Source organism: Mus pahari, chromosome 14 (genome assembly GCF_900095145.1).
Source record: "Mus pahari chromosome 14, PAHARI_EIJ_v1.1, whole genome shotgun sequence".
NCBI lineage: Eukaryota > Metazoa > Chordata > Mammalia > Rodentia > Muridae > Mus > Mus pahari.
This window is the reverse complement of record NC_034603.1, coordinates 41,635,395-41,648,862: the sequence shown is the minus strand read 5'-3', so window position 1 is coordinate 41,648,862 and position 13,468 is coordinate 41,635,395. Positions and strand designations below refer to the sequence as shown.

The following is a 13,468-nucleotide window of genomic DNA, read 5'->3' as shown; positions in this document are numbered from 1 at the left end:
TCAGCTATAAACCCTTTGTTCTACAACAGTAACCTTTCTACATGGCATGCTGGTATAAAAGTGTCATAAAAGTTGTGAGAGTAACAAACCACTATTTATTTATTTGCTTGACTAAAGCCAATATAATAAGATAAAACAACCTTCACATCAAGGCTTCACAAGGGAATTCAACAGAAGGAAAAGAGCCCTGTATACAGGCACAATAATCAGAGACCAGCAGACTCAGGAATCCTGTACAAATACTAAGCTTAAAAACAAAATATGTACATAGAGGACCTGGTGCAGACCTGTGCTTTCATGTGCTTGTTGTTCAGACTCTGTGAGTTCATATAAACATTACTCCTTTGATTCACAGGGCCTTGTTCTTCTGGTATTCTCCATCCTATTTAGCGCTTATAATTTTTTCTGTCTTCCTTTCTTTGGAGTTCTATTAGTTCTGAGGTTTATGTTCCAAGGACTCTCTGTTTACTGTCTGGATGTGAGTCTCTACATCTATTCTTGTGTGCTACACAAAAGAAGCTTTTCATCATCAATGATGATGGCTGAATAAGGCACTGATCTAAGTGTACCGCAGAGTAAATTTAGGAATCTTTTTATTGTTAGTTTTTCTATTTTAGACCAGTAATAGTTGGCTTTACCCTATCTATAGTGAGGGTTCTCTAGAGTCACTGAACTTATGGAATGTTTCTCTATATTGAGGGAATTTATTGTTATGACTTACATTATGTATCTGTAGTTCAACTAACCTAATGGGCTGTGGAATGGAAGTCCAAGAATCTAGTACTTGCTCAGTCCAATGAAATTAATTGTTTAAGCTGGTCTTCTGTAGAGGTAGGTTCCAACAGATGTGCTGGCTAGTAAATGCAAGCAGTTGAAGAGTGAATCTTCCTTCTTTTAATGTCCTTATGTAGGCCTCCAGCAGAAGGTGTGACCGAGTTTAAAAAGTGTGTACCACCACATCTGGGAATTGATTTGTCTCAAATTTACCTTGAAGTCAGAGATCTCCTTACCTCAGTCTCCTGGGATTAAAGGCATGTACTACCTTGCCAGAGCCTAAGCTTTTCATAGCCACTATGCCTCAAGATGTCCATGCCAAGATCTAGGTCAGAACCTTGTGTCTTTCAGCCTACAGATCTCACAGGTGTGTCCTCCAATTCTGGATTGTAGCTCATTCCAGATATAGTCAAGTTGACAGCCAGGAATAGCCAGTACACCGTAGAGTTCAGGGCTTTATCGGGTATGCATCAGAGACCCACACCTTTGCAGTGGACTTTAAACCAAATGAGGTGTTGGCTGGTGGACTGGTTGGTTTGTGTGTCAATTGACACAAAGTGGAGTTATCCCTTCACAGGATAATAAATGTAAAACTACAACACAAGGAGGGAAACTACACACTAGAAAAATGCAACAATCTTTTTAACAAACCAAAAGGAAGATAACCACAAAAGAATAATTCTACCTCTAATCACAAAAAATAACAGGAAGCAACAATCTGTTTTTCCTTAATATCTCTTAATATCGATGGACTCAATTCCCCAATAAAAAGATATAAACTAACTGACTGGATACGTAAACAGGACCCAACATTTTGCTGAATTCAGGAAACCCACTTCAGTAACAAAGACAGACACTACCGCAGAGTTAAAGGCTAGAGAACAATTCTTCAAACAAATGGTTCCAAGAAATAAGCTGGAGTAGCCATTCTGATATTGAATAAAATTGACTTTCAACCTAAAGTTATCAAAAAAGATAAGGAAGAACACTTCATACTCATCAAAGGAAATATCTACCAAGAAGAGCTCTCTACTCTGAATATCTATGCTCCTAATGCAAGGGCACCCTCATTCATAAAAGAAACTTTACTAAAGCTCAAAGCACACATTGCCACACACAATAATAGTGGGAGACTTCAACACCCCACTCTCAGCAATGGATTCATCATGGAAACAGAAACTAAACAGAGCACAGTGAAACTAACAGGAGTTATGAACTAAATGGATTTAACAGATATCTATAGAACATTCCATCCTAAAACAAAGGAATATAGCTTCTTCTTAACATCTCATGGTACCTTTTCCAAAATTGATCTTATAATTAGTCACAAAACAGGCCTCAACAGATACACGAAGATTGAAATGATCCCATGCATCCTATCAGATCAACACGGATTAAGGCTGGTCTTCAATAACAACATAAACAATAGAAAGCACACATACACGAGGAAGCTGAACAACACTCTACTCAATGATAACTTGGTCAAGGAAGAAATAAGGAAATTAAAGACTTTTTATACTTTAATGAAAATGAAGCCACAACATAACCAAACTTAAGGGACACAATAAAAGCAGTCCTAAGAGGAAAACTCATAGCTCTGAGTGCCTCCAAATAGAAACTGGAGAGAGCATATACCAGCAGCTTGACCACATATCTGAAAGCTCTAAAATAAAAAGAATCAAATACACCCAGGAGGAGTAGAAGGCAGAAAAGAATTAAACTCAGGGCTGAAATGAACCAAGTGGAAACAAAAAGAACTATAAAAAGAATCAACTAGGCCAGGAGCTGGTTTAATGAGAAAATCAACAAAATAGATAAACCCTTAGCAAGATTAACTAGCAGGCACAGATACAGTATCCTAATTATTAAAATCAGAAATGAAAAGTGAGACATAAAAACAGAAACCAAGGAAATCCAAAAAATCATCAAATCCTACTACTGCAAATGCCTATGCTCAACAAAACTAAAAAACCTGGATGAAATTGACAATTTTGTAGACAGATACCAGGTACCAAAGTTAACTCAGGATCAGAGAAATGATATAAACAGTCCCATATCCCCTATAGAAATAGAAACAGTCATTAATAGCCTTCCACCAAAATGGCTCAGGACCAGATGGGTTTAGTGTAGAGTTCTATCAGACCTTCAAAAAAGACTTAATACCAATACTCTTCAAATTATTCCACAAAATAAAAAACAGGAGAAACTCTACCCAATTTGTTCTATGAAACCACAATTACTCTGATACTTATACCACACAATGATACAACAAAGAAAGAGAACATCAAACCAATTTCCCTTATGTATATTGATGCAAAAATACTCAATAAAATTCTAGTAAACAAATCTAAGAACACATCAAAATAATCATCCATCATGATCACGTAGGCTTCACCCCAGTGATGCAGTGATAGTTCAATATATGGAAATCCATCAATGTAATGCTTTATATAAAGAAACTCAAAGAAAAAACCATATGAACTTCTCATTAGATACTGAAAAAGCATTTGACAAAATTCAACACCCATTCATATTAAAAGTCATGGAAATAACAGCAATTCAAGGCCTATACCTAAATATAGTAAAAGCAAAATACAGCATACTGGTAGCCAATATCAAACAAAATGTAGAGAAACTTGAAGCCATTCCACTGAAATCAGGGCCTGGAGAAGGCTGTCCACTCTCTCTCTTCCTATTCTATATAGTACTAGAAGTCCTAGAAGATCAAGTAGACAACAAAAGGAGATCAAAGGAATACAAAGTGGAAAGGAGGAAGTCGAAATATCACTATTTGCAGATGATGATAGTATACTTACGTCACCTCAAAAATTGCAACAGAGAATTTCTAAACCTGATAAACAACTTCAACAAATTAGCTGGAAATAAAATTAACTCAAACAAATCAGTGGTCTTCCTCTACACAAAGGATAAACAGGTTGAGAAAGAAATTAGGGAAACAACACCCTTCACTATAATCACAAATAATTTAAAATACCTTGGTGCAACTCTAACCAAGTGACAGATCTGTATGATAAAACTTCAAGTCTCTGAAGAAAGAAATCCAAGAAGATTTTAGAAGATGGAAAGATCTCCCATGCTCATAGATTGGCACAATTAATATAGTAAAAATGGCTATCTTGCTGAAAGCAATCTATAGATTCAATGCAATCCCCATCAAAATTCCAACTCAATTCTTCACAGAATTAGAAAGAGCAATTTGCAAATTCATCTGGAATAACAAAAAACAGGATAGTGAAAACTATTCTCAACAATAAAAGAACTTTTGGTGGAATCACCATTTGTGACCTCAAGCAGTATACAGAGAAATTTTAACAAAAACTGCATGGGATTGGTATAGTGACAGGCATGTAGATCAATGGAATAGAATTGAAGACACAAAAATGAAGTTACACACCTATGGTCACTTGATCTTTGACAAAGGAGCTAAAACCATCTACTCGAAAAAAGACATCGTTTTCAACAAATTGTGCTGGCTCAACTGGCAGGTAGCATGTAGAAGAATGTGAATCAATAGATTCTTATATCTTTGTAGAAAGATCAATTCCAAGTGGATCAGAGATCTCCACATAAAACCACATACACTGAAACTAATAGAAAAGTAAGTTGGGAAGAGCCTAGAGCATATGGGCACAGGACAAAATTTCCTGAAGAGAACACCAATAGCTTATGCTCTAAGATTAAGAATTTACAAATGGGATGTCATAAAATTGCATAGCTTCTGTAAGGCAAAGAAAACTGTCAATAAGACAAAATGGCAACAAACAGATTGGGAAAGATCTTTACCAATCCTTAATCCAATAGAGGCTAATATCCAATATATACAAAGAACTCAAGAAGTTAGTAAGACTCCAGAGAACCAAATAACCCTATTAAAAAAATGGGATACAGAGCTAAACAACAAATTTTCAACTAAGGACACTCAAATGGCTGAGAAGAACCTAAAGAAATGTTCACCATCCTTAGTCATCAGGGAATTGCAAATCAAAACAACCCTAAGATTCCACCTCACACCAGTCAGAATTGCTAAGATCAAAAACTCATGTGACAGCAGATGCTGGTGAGGATGTTGAGAAAGAGGAAGACTCCTCCTTTGCTGGTGGGATTACCAGCTGGTACAATCACTCTGTAAATCAGTCTGACAGTTCCTCAGAAAACTGGACATAGTAATACCTGAGGACCCAACAATACCACTCCTGGGCATTAATCCAGAAGATGCTCCAACATGTAATAAGGACACATGCTCTACCATGTTGACAGCAGCCTTACTTATAAAAACCAGAAGCTGGAAAGAACCCAGATGTCCCTCAACAGAGGAATAGATACTGAAAATCTGATACATATACACAATGGAGTACTACTCAGCTATTATAATCAATGAATTTATGAAATTCTTAGACAAATGGATGGAACTGGAGGATATCATCTTGAGTGAGGTAACCCAATCACAAAAGAATATACATGGTATGTACTCACTGATAAGTGGATATTAGTCCGGAAGCTCAGAATACCCGCTACAATTCACAAACCACACGAAACTCAAGAAGGAAGACCAAAGTGTAGATACCTCGATCCTTCTTAGAAGGGGAAACACAATACCCATGGAAGGAGTTACAGAGACAAAGTGTGGAGCAGAGTCTGAAGGAATGATCATCCAGAGCCTGCCCCACCTGGGGATCCACCCCATATCAATCCCCAAACCCATACACTTTTATGGATGCCAACAAGTACTTCCTGAATGGAGACTGAAGTGGCTGTCTCCTGATAGGCTCTGCAAGTGCCTGACAAATAGAAAATTGGATGCTCACAGCCTTCCATTGGACAGAGCACAGGGTCCCCAATGAAGGAGCTAGAGAAAGGACCCAAGAAGCTGAATGTGTTTGCAGCCCCATAAGAGGAACAAGAATATGAACCAACCAGTACCCCCAGAGCTCCCAGGGATTAAACCACCAACCAAAGAGTACACATGGTGGGACTCATGGCTCCAGCTGTAAATGTAGCAGAGGATGGCCTTGTCAGTCATCAATGAGAGGAGAGCCCCTTGGTCCTGTGAAGGCTCTATTCCCTAGTGTAGGTGACTGCCAGGGCCAGGAAGCAGGAGTGGGTTGGTTGGTGAGCAGGGGATGGGGGTAGGAAGATGGGGATTTTCAGAGGGGAAACCAAGGAAGGGGATAATATTTTAAATGTAAATAAAGAAAAATCTAATAAAAATGTAAAGAGAATATGGCAAATATTAAACTACTATATTTATAAGAAGGAAAAAAAAAAAAGAAATGAAAGAGGCATGCTATACATGCCAAGAGAATTTAGAGCAACAAAAGCATTCTCTGAACAACTCCATTCTCACAAATACAGAATCTCGCTCAAAACAGCATTTTCATTACTTCAGTGGTTTTTAAATAGCTTAGCCTTAGTTTAGGCTCTATTACACATAAGTCCTGTCCATTTCATAAACAGGCGAGGGCTAAGTATGCATCTGATTTTCTCTTTATTTGCACCTTCCCATTAAGTACATTAAGTAGTGATCAGTGATTATCATCTGCCCCCACCTCAGAGCTTTGACAAATTGGTCCTATATAGGTCTTGGGTAATTGTAGAAGATCAGGGTTCCTCAGGGATGCAGAGCCCTTTGGGTCCATAGATGGCTAGAAGAGGACATGTAAGAAGATGTTGACTGCAGAGGATGTTCTTTCCCATTCTTATAATGAATAAAGGTGACCAGAATCTGAAGCAGGAACCATAATATACCTTCTGTCATTCTAGATAAATTTTCAGGAGGTATCTTACTGTCCTCCAAACTATAGATCTTGCATTTCCAGTTTTATGATAGCATCACTGGCAAATTTCAGGTATGACATTATTCTTTGCCACTTTTATACTTTGCAATACTTTGAAATATTTAGAAATAATTTGTTCCACAATTACGTTAATAATAACTTTGTTAATTAAGGGCTTTATTATATTTACTTACTGGTCATTTTTACCATTTCAACCTGATAACAACTCTCCAGAGTAGGGGCAATGCTGGAGTGGTTAGGCCTTCATTTAGTTAGTCTTTAGTTTTGGTAAATTAGTAAGCTTCAAAGAGATAGTCTATTAAAAAAAAGTTCAAAGGTCTACAATTTCAAGTTGTGCATGTACTTGCTCATTACTTCAACCCATGGACAAGAGTGTTCATATCCCCTGAGTGTCCATTTATAAAACTGAGTATCAGCTTGAAAACCAGAATCAAGGTTTCCAGAGAATTACAGGTAAACAGATTGTATAATAAATGCTAGAACTATTTCCTTGGGACAGAATTATCTGCTATTCAGGTAAAAATTATGAGTTTTACAACTGAAGAATTAAAGTCCATTAGGTCTGCAGCAGTAACCATCTGAAGTGATCTTTGCTTTGTAATCTCTTCTTGTAAGCCTACATAAAACATGGGACCCACTAACTTATAGAATACCAATAATTCTGAGAAGCTAGGTACAGAATTTCCCTTATATTTCTGTAGTTTTTATTTTTTTTAAAAATTTACCGCTATTTACTGCTCACATGAGGCTTGCCATATTATGAAATGTCAGTTATTCCACTCTGATATATTAATAACTAACTTAAAATTTTAAAAAATAGTAAAATACCTTCATAGAAATACTTAGAACTGTAATTTGACCAAAATTGCTTGTAAGACTTAAACAAGTTTCTATAAAAACTGTCTTGTTAGTTGTGGCTATCTAAACATGAAATCAAGGGAGGGATTAAAATTAACTGATACTTTATAAAATGTTCATTGTGTTTATTGTCCTACATGATTATCAGCAGAATCATATGAATATGGATATGAATATCATATGAATACAGTAGAATCATATGAAGCATAACTTATTAGTCATTAGTATTATTAAAAAGAGCATTGCACTTTGCACTTGTGAATATGTTCAATAAATACATGATTGCATCTCTGCAGCTAATAAGAGAGTATAAAAATTTTATTTTAAAAGGCTAAGTTTAGTGACTATATTCTGAGGAAATTGAAGAAGAATAACTTTATGGATTTAATATAAATTTTTCCTTAAATTTGAGTATATGTCTCAGGTAGGAAATAGTAATGGCAATACATTTTTCATATCAGAAGCAATTAAATGTGCTAAGTCAATACTAGAAAAGTAGAAAATGCTAAGGCAACATAAATATAAAGACTTAACATATTTGAATGTAGAGACTATAATTACTTTGATGAGCATAAGTTTAATTACTGTAGAGTATACAACATAAATTGTGTGTCACAATCCATGTCCTTTTTTATTGAAATGTGGATATGGATGTTGGGTGGAGGTATCAACAGACTGTACAAGATTTGGTTTGTATGTTATCAGCTACCAAGGACAACTGAGGAAATAAATAGACCAAGGTTATTCAATGACACAGTGAGGCAAAGAATATAAAAACAAAAGAATGTGAACAATAAAGGAAAATTATTTTTAATAAACAAGTGAGACAAACGAGTGGAATTGATCAATGATCTCATACAGTCTCAACCACTGGGAGTTTAAGGAAATGTACTTTTCTTCTTAAAGTCATTGGAAGCATGGCTGGAAAGAACCAAACTATCATCTTGGAGTTCCTCCTCCTGGGTCTGCCCATCTCATCAGAGTATCATCTCCTGTTCTATGCCCTGTTCCTGGCCATGTACCTCACCATTGTCTTGGGAAACATGTTAATCATTCTCCTTGTTCGACTGGACTCCCATCTCCACACACCCATGTACTTGTTTCTCAGCAACTTGTCCTTCTCTGATCTCTGCTTTTCCTCTGTCACAATGCCCAAATTGCTTCAGAACATGCAGAACCATGTAACATCCATATCCTATGCAGGCTGCTTGACACAGTTGTACTTCTTTATGGTTTTTGGAGATATGGAGAGCTTCCTTCTTGTGGTCATGGCCTATGACCGCTATGTGGCCATCTGTTTTCCTTTGCATTATACCAGCATCATGAGCACCAGGTTTTGTGCTTCACTAGTGCTACTACTGTGGATGCTGACAACATCCCATGCACTGCTGCATACCCTACTCATGGCTAGATTGTCTTTTTGTGAGAAGAATGTCATTCTTCACTTTTTCTGTGACATTTCTGCTCTTCTAAAGTTGTCCTGCTCAGACACTTATGTTAATGAGTTGATGATATTTATCATGGGAGGGATCATCAGTATTATCCCATTTCTACTCATTGTTATGTCCTATGTAAGGATTTTTTTCTCCATTCTCAAGGTTCCATCTTCTCAGGACATCCACAAGGTCTTCTCCACCTGTGGTTCCCATCTATCTGTGGTGACCTTGTTTTATGGGACAATTATTGGTCTCTACTTATGTCCACCAGGTAATAATTCTACTGTGAAGGAGATTTCCATGGCCATGATGTACACAGTGGTGACTCCCATGCTGAACCCCTTCATCTACAGCCTGAGGAACAGAGACATGAAGAGGGCCCTAATAAGAGTTATCTTCAGTAAGAAAATCTCTCTGTGATGGCAGTACTTTGGATTGTTATCTAATTTTATGTATAAATGTATCAATATTGATATTTTATATCAGATATTGTCCCTCATCATAGTACTTACAAGGAAGTCTATTTTACATAACTGTTCAATACATGAACAAGAAGAGGCTTGGTGGAGTAATCAACGTAGGCAATACTGTCTTTGATATCTACCTTCAACTTCTTCCTTATCTTGCATAAATAGTCCTATAAATGCACAGTGGATGAGATACTGTGTGATGTGGTCTCTGTTCCTTTATGCTACTGCAAAATTTTATCATGTTAACCTGCTTTCTGTATGCACAGATGTATCCGTTGAAATAATTTAATTAATGGATTTATGACACTGTATATTCATGAAATCTCTTCACTAGCCAGCTTTCTTCTAGTCTCTCCTACGGGTTCTCTCATATTGATTTTAACATTATATTTTTCTCTGAAGTCCCCATATACTTTCTTCCCATGTTATATTTCCTGAGTAGTCTTGATGCTGAACAAATTTGTTAGAATCATTTTTTATAATTGCAATTTGTATAATATATTTTAATTTCGAATTGATTAATAACTACAGAACATTCAGTTTACTGCTCTAAGATGAGGGAAAGAACAAAGATTGAAGTTGGTAATACCTTATGTGTATTCTTATTTTGCTTTGTCAAATACCCATTTCTAGTGGATAGCTTTTTTTATACCCTTGTAACAATCTCAAAGAGGTAGATAAGGTTCTGATCCTTAGAAAGAAAATCATGAAGTTAAATGATTTCTTGTCTCACATGAAGGGGTGATGTGTTAATGTGTATGAGACCATAAAGCAATTCCACTTTTTTGTTTCATTATTGTAGAATGAAGAGTTTTTTCTTTTTTATATTTTATGAGACTATGGCATGGAATAACTTTGGTCCATTCATTTCCTCAGTTGTCCTTGGTATTTGATGACACACAAATCCAGTTGTTTATACTCTATTGTCTACTACCCCCTGCCACACCATCTTCATGTGAAGCCAGTCCTACCTCAGAGGGCTTCTCACTGCCAGGGGTACATACCCACTTGAGCATCTGTGTAATCATTAATAAAATTATGCACACCTTGAGCTCTTCTGTTTCCACAGTTTTCTCTTTGTACTTTATCCTGTTTCTTGAAATCTGATATCATCTTCCACCCACCAATCTACATAACCACTCTTCTTTAAACACACACACACACACACACACACACACACACAACACATTTACAAAAGTAGATAATAGCTTATCATAGAATTTTGACTTTTACCTTTTTATTGAATATTGTTTTATAATATTTAGTATTGTAGTTCTCATGTAGTTAAGAGTGCACCTGCTGTTGTCACAGCTAAACTCTGAAATCTCATTGTCACAATACAATATAATTATAATGGGCATGACATAAATATGTAAATTAAGTCTGTTTCCTCCTCATGTGAAAAATGAAGTTTAAAAGGCAGAAATAAATTCTATATGCAATTATAATGACATTATGTATAATAGCTATAGAATGGAAACAAAAGCTCTGCTGAGTAATGCAAAGAAATACCACAATGCAAAGATCTAGCCTAGAGCATCTGTATATTTAAACATTTTCAAAAATTTAATTTACACATAAAAGCATAAAATTGTATTAGCATAATACAGTGTGATGAATACCATATATAATGTTGAAGATGGACTATGTGGAAATGGAAGTGATTTAAAGAAAAGGGAAGGTAAGGAACAAGAGAAGTTAACAAAAAAATTGAACACAAATGTTAGAAATCAAGGCAGGTGTAATAACATGCCTGTGATCCCAGCACACATGCAGCTCAGGCAGAATGATCAATGTAAATGTGAGGCCAGCCCAACTGCACAGTGTGACCCTGTAAAATCATCTTCACTGAATAATGAAACCATGAGATGTTAGCCTTGCTCACTGCACGGTGTAATCGAATGAGGTCAGTCTGAAGTGCAAAGTGAGATCCTGTGAGGTCAGACTGAGATGAATAGTGAGACCCTTTGTGAGATGGAACTCCCGAACATTGACATTGGGCCTGTGGGTTATTGATTATAAGGTTACCATATGAATGAGAAACTATTCACCTGGACACAGCTAAAACAAGCTGTGGGATTCAAAAACTTGGTTTTGTTTTTATTATTCATGAAAATACAATGTATAATGGTCACAAATAGAATGATCAAAGGATGATCAATAAAATATATTATACTCATACAGTGAAATTTTATTCAACAACAAAAATGAATGAATTATTGGTGCATGCAACTGTGTAGGTTAATTTACATACAAGGCAAATGTAAAGAGCAGATATTTCATAGTGAAATTTCATTCAAATACCTTAAAAGCCATATGGCAATGGTCATTCAAAAGGTCATGGATTTCTGCATATTTATGTTTTTAACGTTAGTGAATCCTGAGTCCCAGAAATGTTCAATGACTGAGTGCAAGTGACTATGACATGCATCCATAGATGTGATCTTATATGGACTATCCCTCCTCCAAGTCTCAGGGAGCATTATGGGAAAAGTGGTAGAATGTTTGGAAGAGGAAGTGGATGGACTGAAGAACTGTGAGATACTGACCTCTGGTGATGAGAGAGCTCTTGCAAACATAAACTTACAGTGATAGTGGTCACTTGAACAAATCTTGTACAAGATCATACCAGTTAAAATGCCCAGTTTGATTAATTTCAACCACGTTACATCCTACCCCTAGATGAAGAGCTACTGGTAATTGACAATTACAGAGAGAGGGGAACATTCTTGTCCTGTAGTGTTACGCCCCCAGATGGGTTATCCAATACAGATACATGCATTCTGTATGTATCTAGGTGCATATACATGCAGGCAATGCTAAATGAGCCCAGTAAGTTGTATTTATATGTGGATTTGCTTATGTGTACATGTAACAACAAAGATTAAAGAATATGAAGCTGTGAGTTTGGGATAGGTGTCAGTTATAGGAGGAGTATGACAGAAGAATGGAAGAGAAGTGATGTAATTGAATTTTGAATTTTAAAATAATATAGCATGGAAGTGGGAGGGGATCCTAATGCCCAACTCCTGGATGAGGAGCTCTTGGGAGTTGACAGCTGCTTGGAGAGGGAGAGTCTCTTTTTCTGTGGAGAGGGGTGGACATTGTCAGGTTGCCCACATACTACTTGATAACCCCACAGTCATGTGCATCTGGACAATGCTAGTTGAACTCTGGGTTATGAAATAATGCTAATAATAATGTAGTAATAATGTAATAATAATAATAATAATAATTATTAATGACCATAGTTTATAAGACAGATGTACAGGGGAGGAGGGCAAAGAGATGGAGAGAAGGTACTGAGAAAGATATGGTGAAGATGTATTGTATACATCAAACAAGTTTGAAATTAATAGAAATAGATACTTTGAGAGAATATTAAATTTTCACAAGACTCAATAGCTTTAAAATTTTGAAGTTCTACAACTGTCTTCATATATACATGTAATATATACATATGTACATGTAATGTATAAGTATATATATGTAATGTACATGTAATTTATATGTATGTGTGTACATATACATATGCATATGTGTAATTTATGTTAAATACATATTATATATGACAGAAGGCATCTAGGAAAGGCTACAGCGAGCAAGTGAATTTTCTGTGTAAGGCTCACCATTTAGCAGGGCTGTGATGGATGAAGAGGCACAGCCCCAGAGACTTTGCCTCAGGCTTGCTTTTTGCTGCTGATAAGTCTTTCCTGCTACAGTTACGTAGCCCAATGATTCCTGAGCATCAGCCCACCCTTTTGGGCAAATTTCATGCTGATCAACATGAAGATGACCTTTTAAGAATTAATGCTGTTTAGATGAATTAATGATGCTATAGATTCCTGATTTGATTTAAATAATTTTAGAATGTTTAAAGAGATGGTGTTAATTTTTTCCCAAAAAGATGTAATAAAATTACAATCAAGAATAGAATGCCCCCTTCCTCATCAAATAGTAAGTAAAGGCTGCATAATAAGTAATACAATGAGTTTTTATAAATTGCACTAAGAAGAGAAATAGGCGTGAGACAGATTTGTGATCAAGGAAAAACGTTCATTCTAGGTCAGGTCCCTCTCCCTCTCCCTCTCCCTCTCCCTCTCCCTCTCCCTCT

General features: G+C 36.3%; 1 protein-coding gene across 1 annotated transcript; it reads left to right on the top strand.

Annotated features, from left to right (window-relative positions):
* Nucleotides 1-8,365: 8,365 nt before the first annotated feature.
* LOC110331621 (olfactory receptor 1500) lies at nt 8,366-9,304 on the top strand. The gene has a single exon (XM_021212390.1). It carries the CDS (start codon nt 8,366-8,368, stop codon nt 9,302-9,304), a length of 939 nt encoding a protein of 312 aa, XP_021068049.1.
* Nucleotides 9,305-13,468: the final 4,164 nt, after the last annotated feature.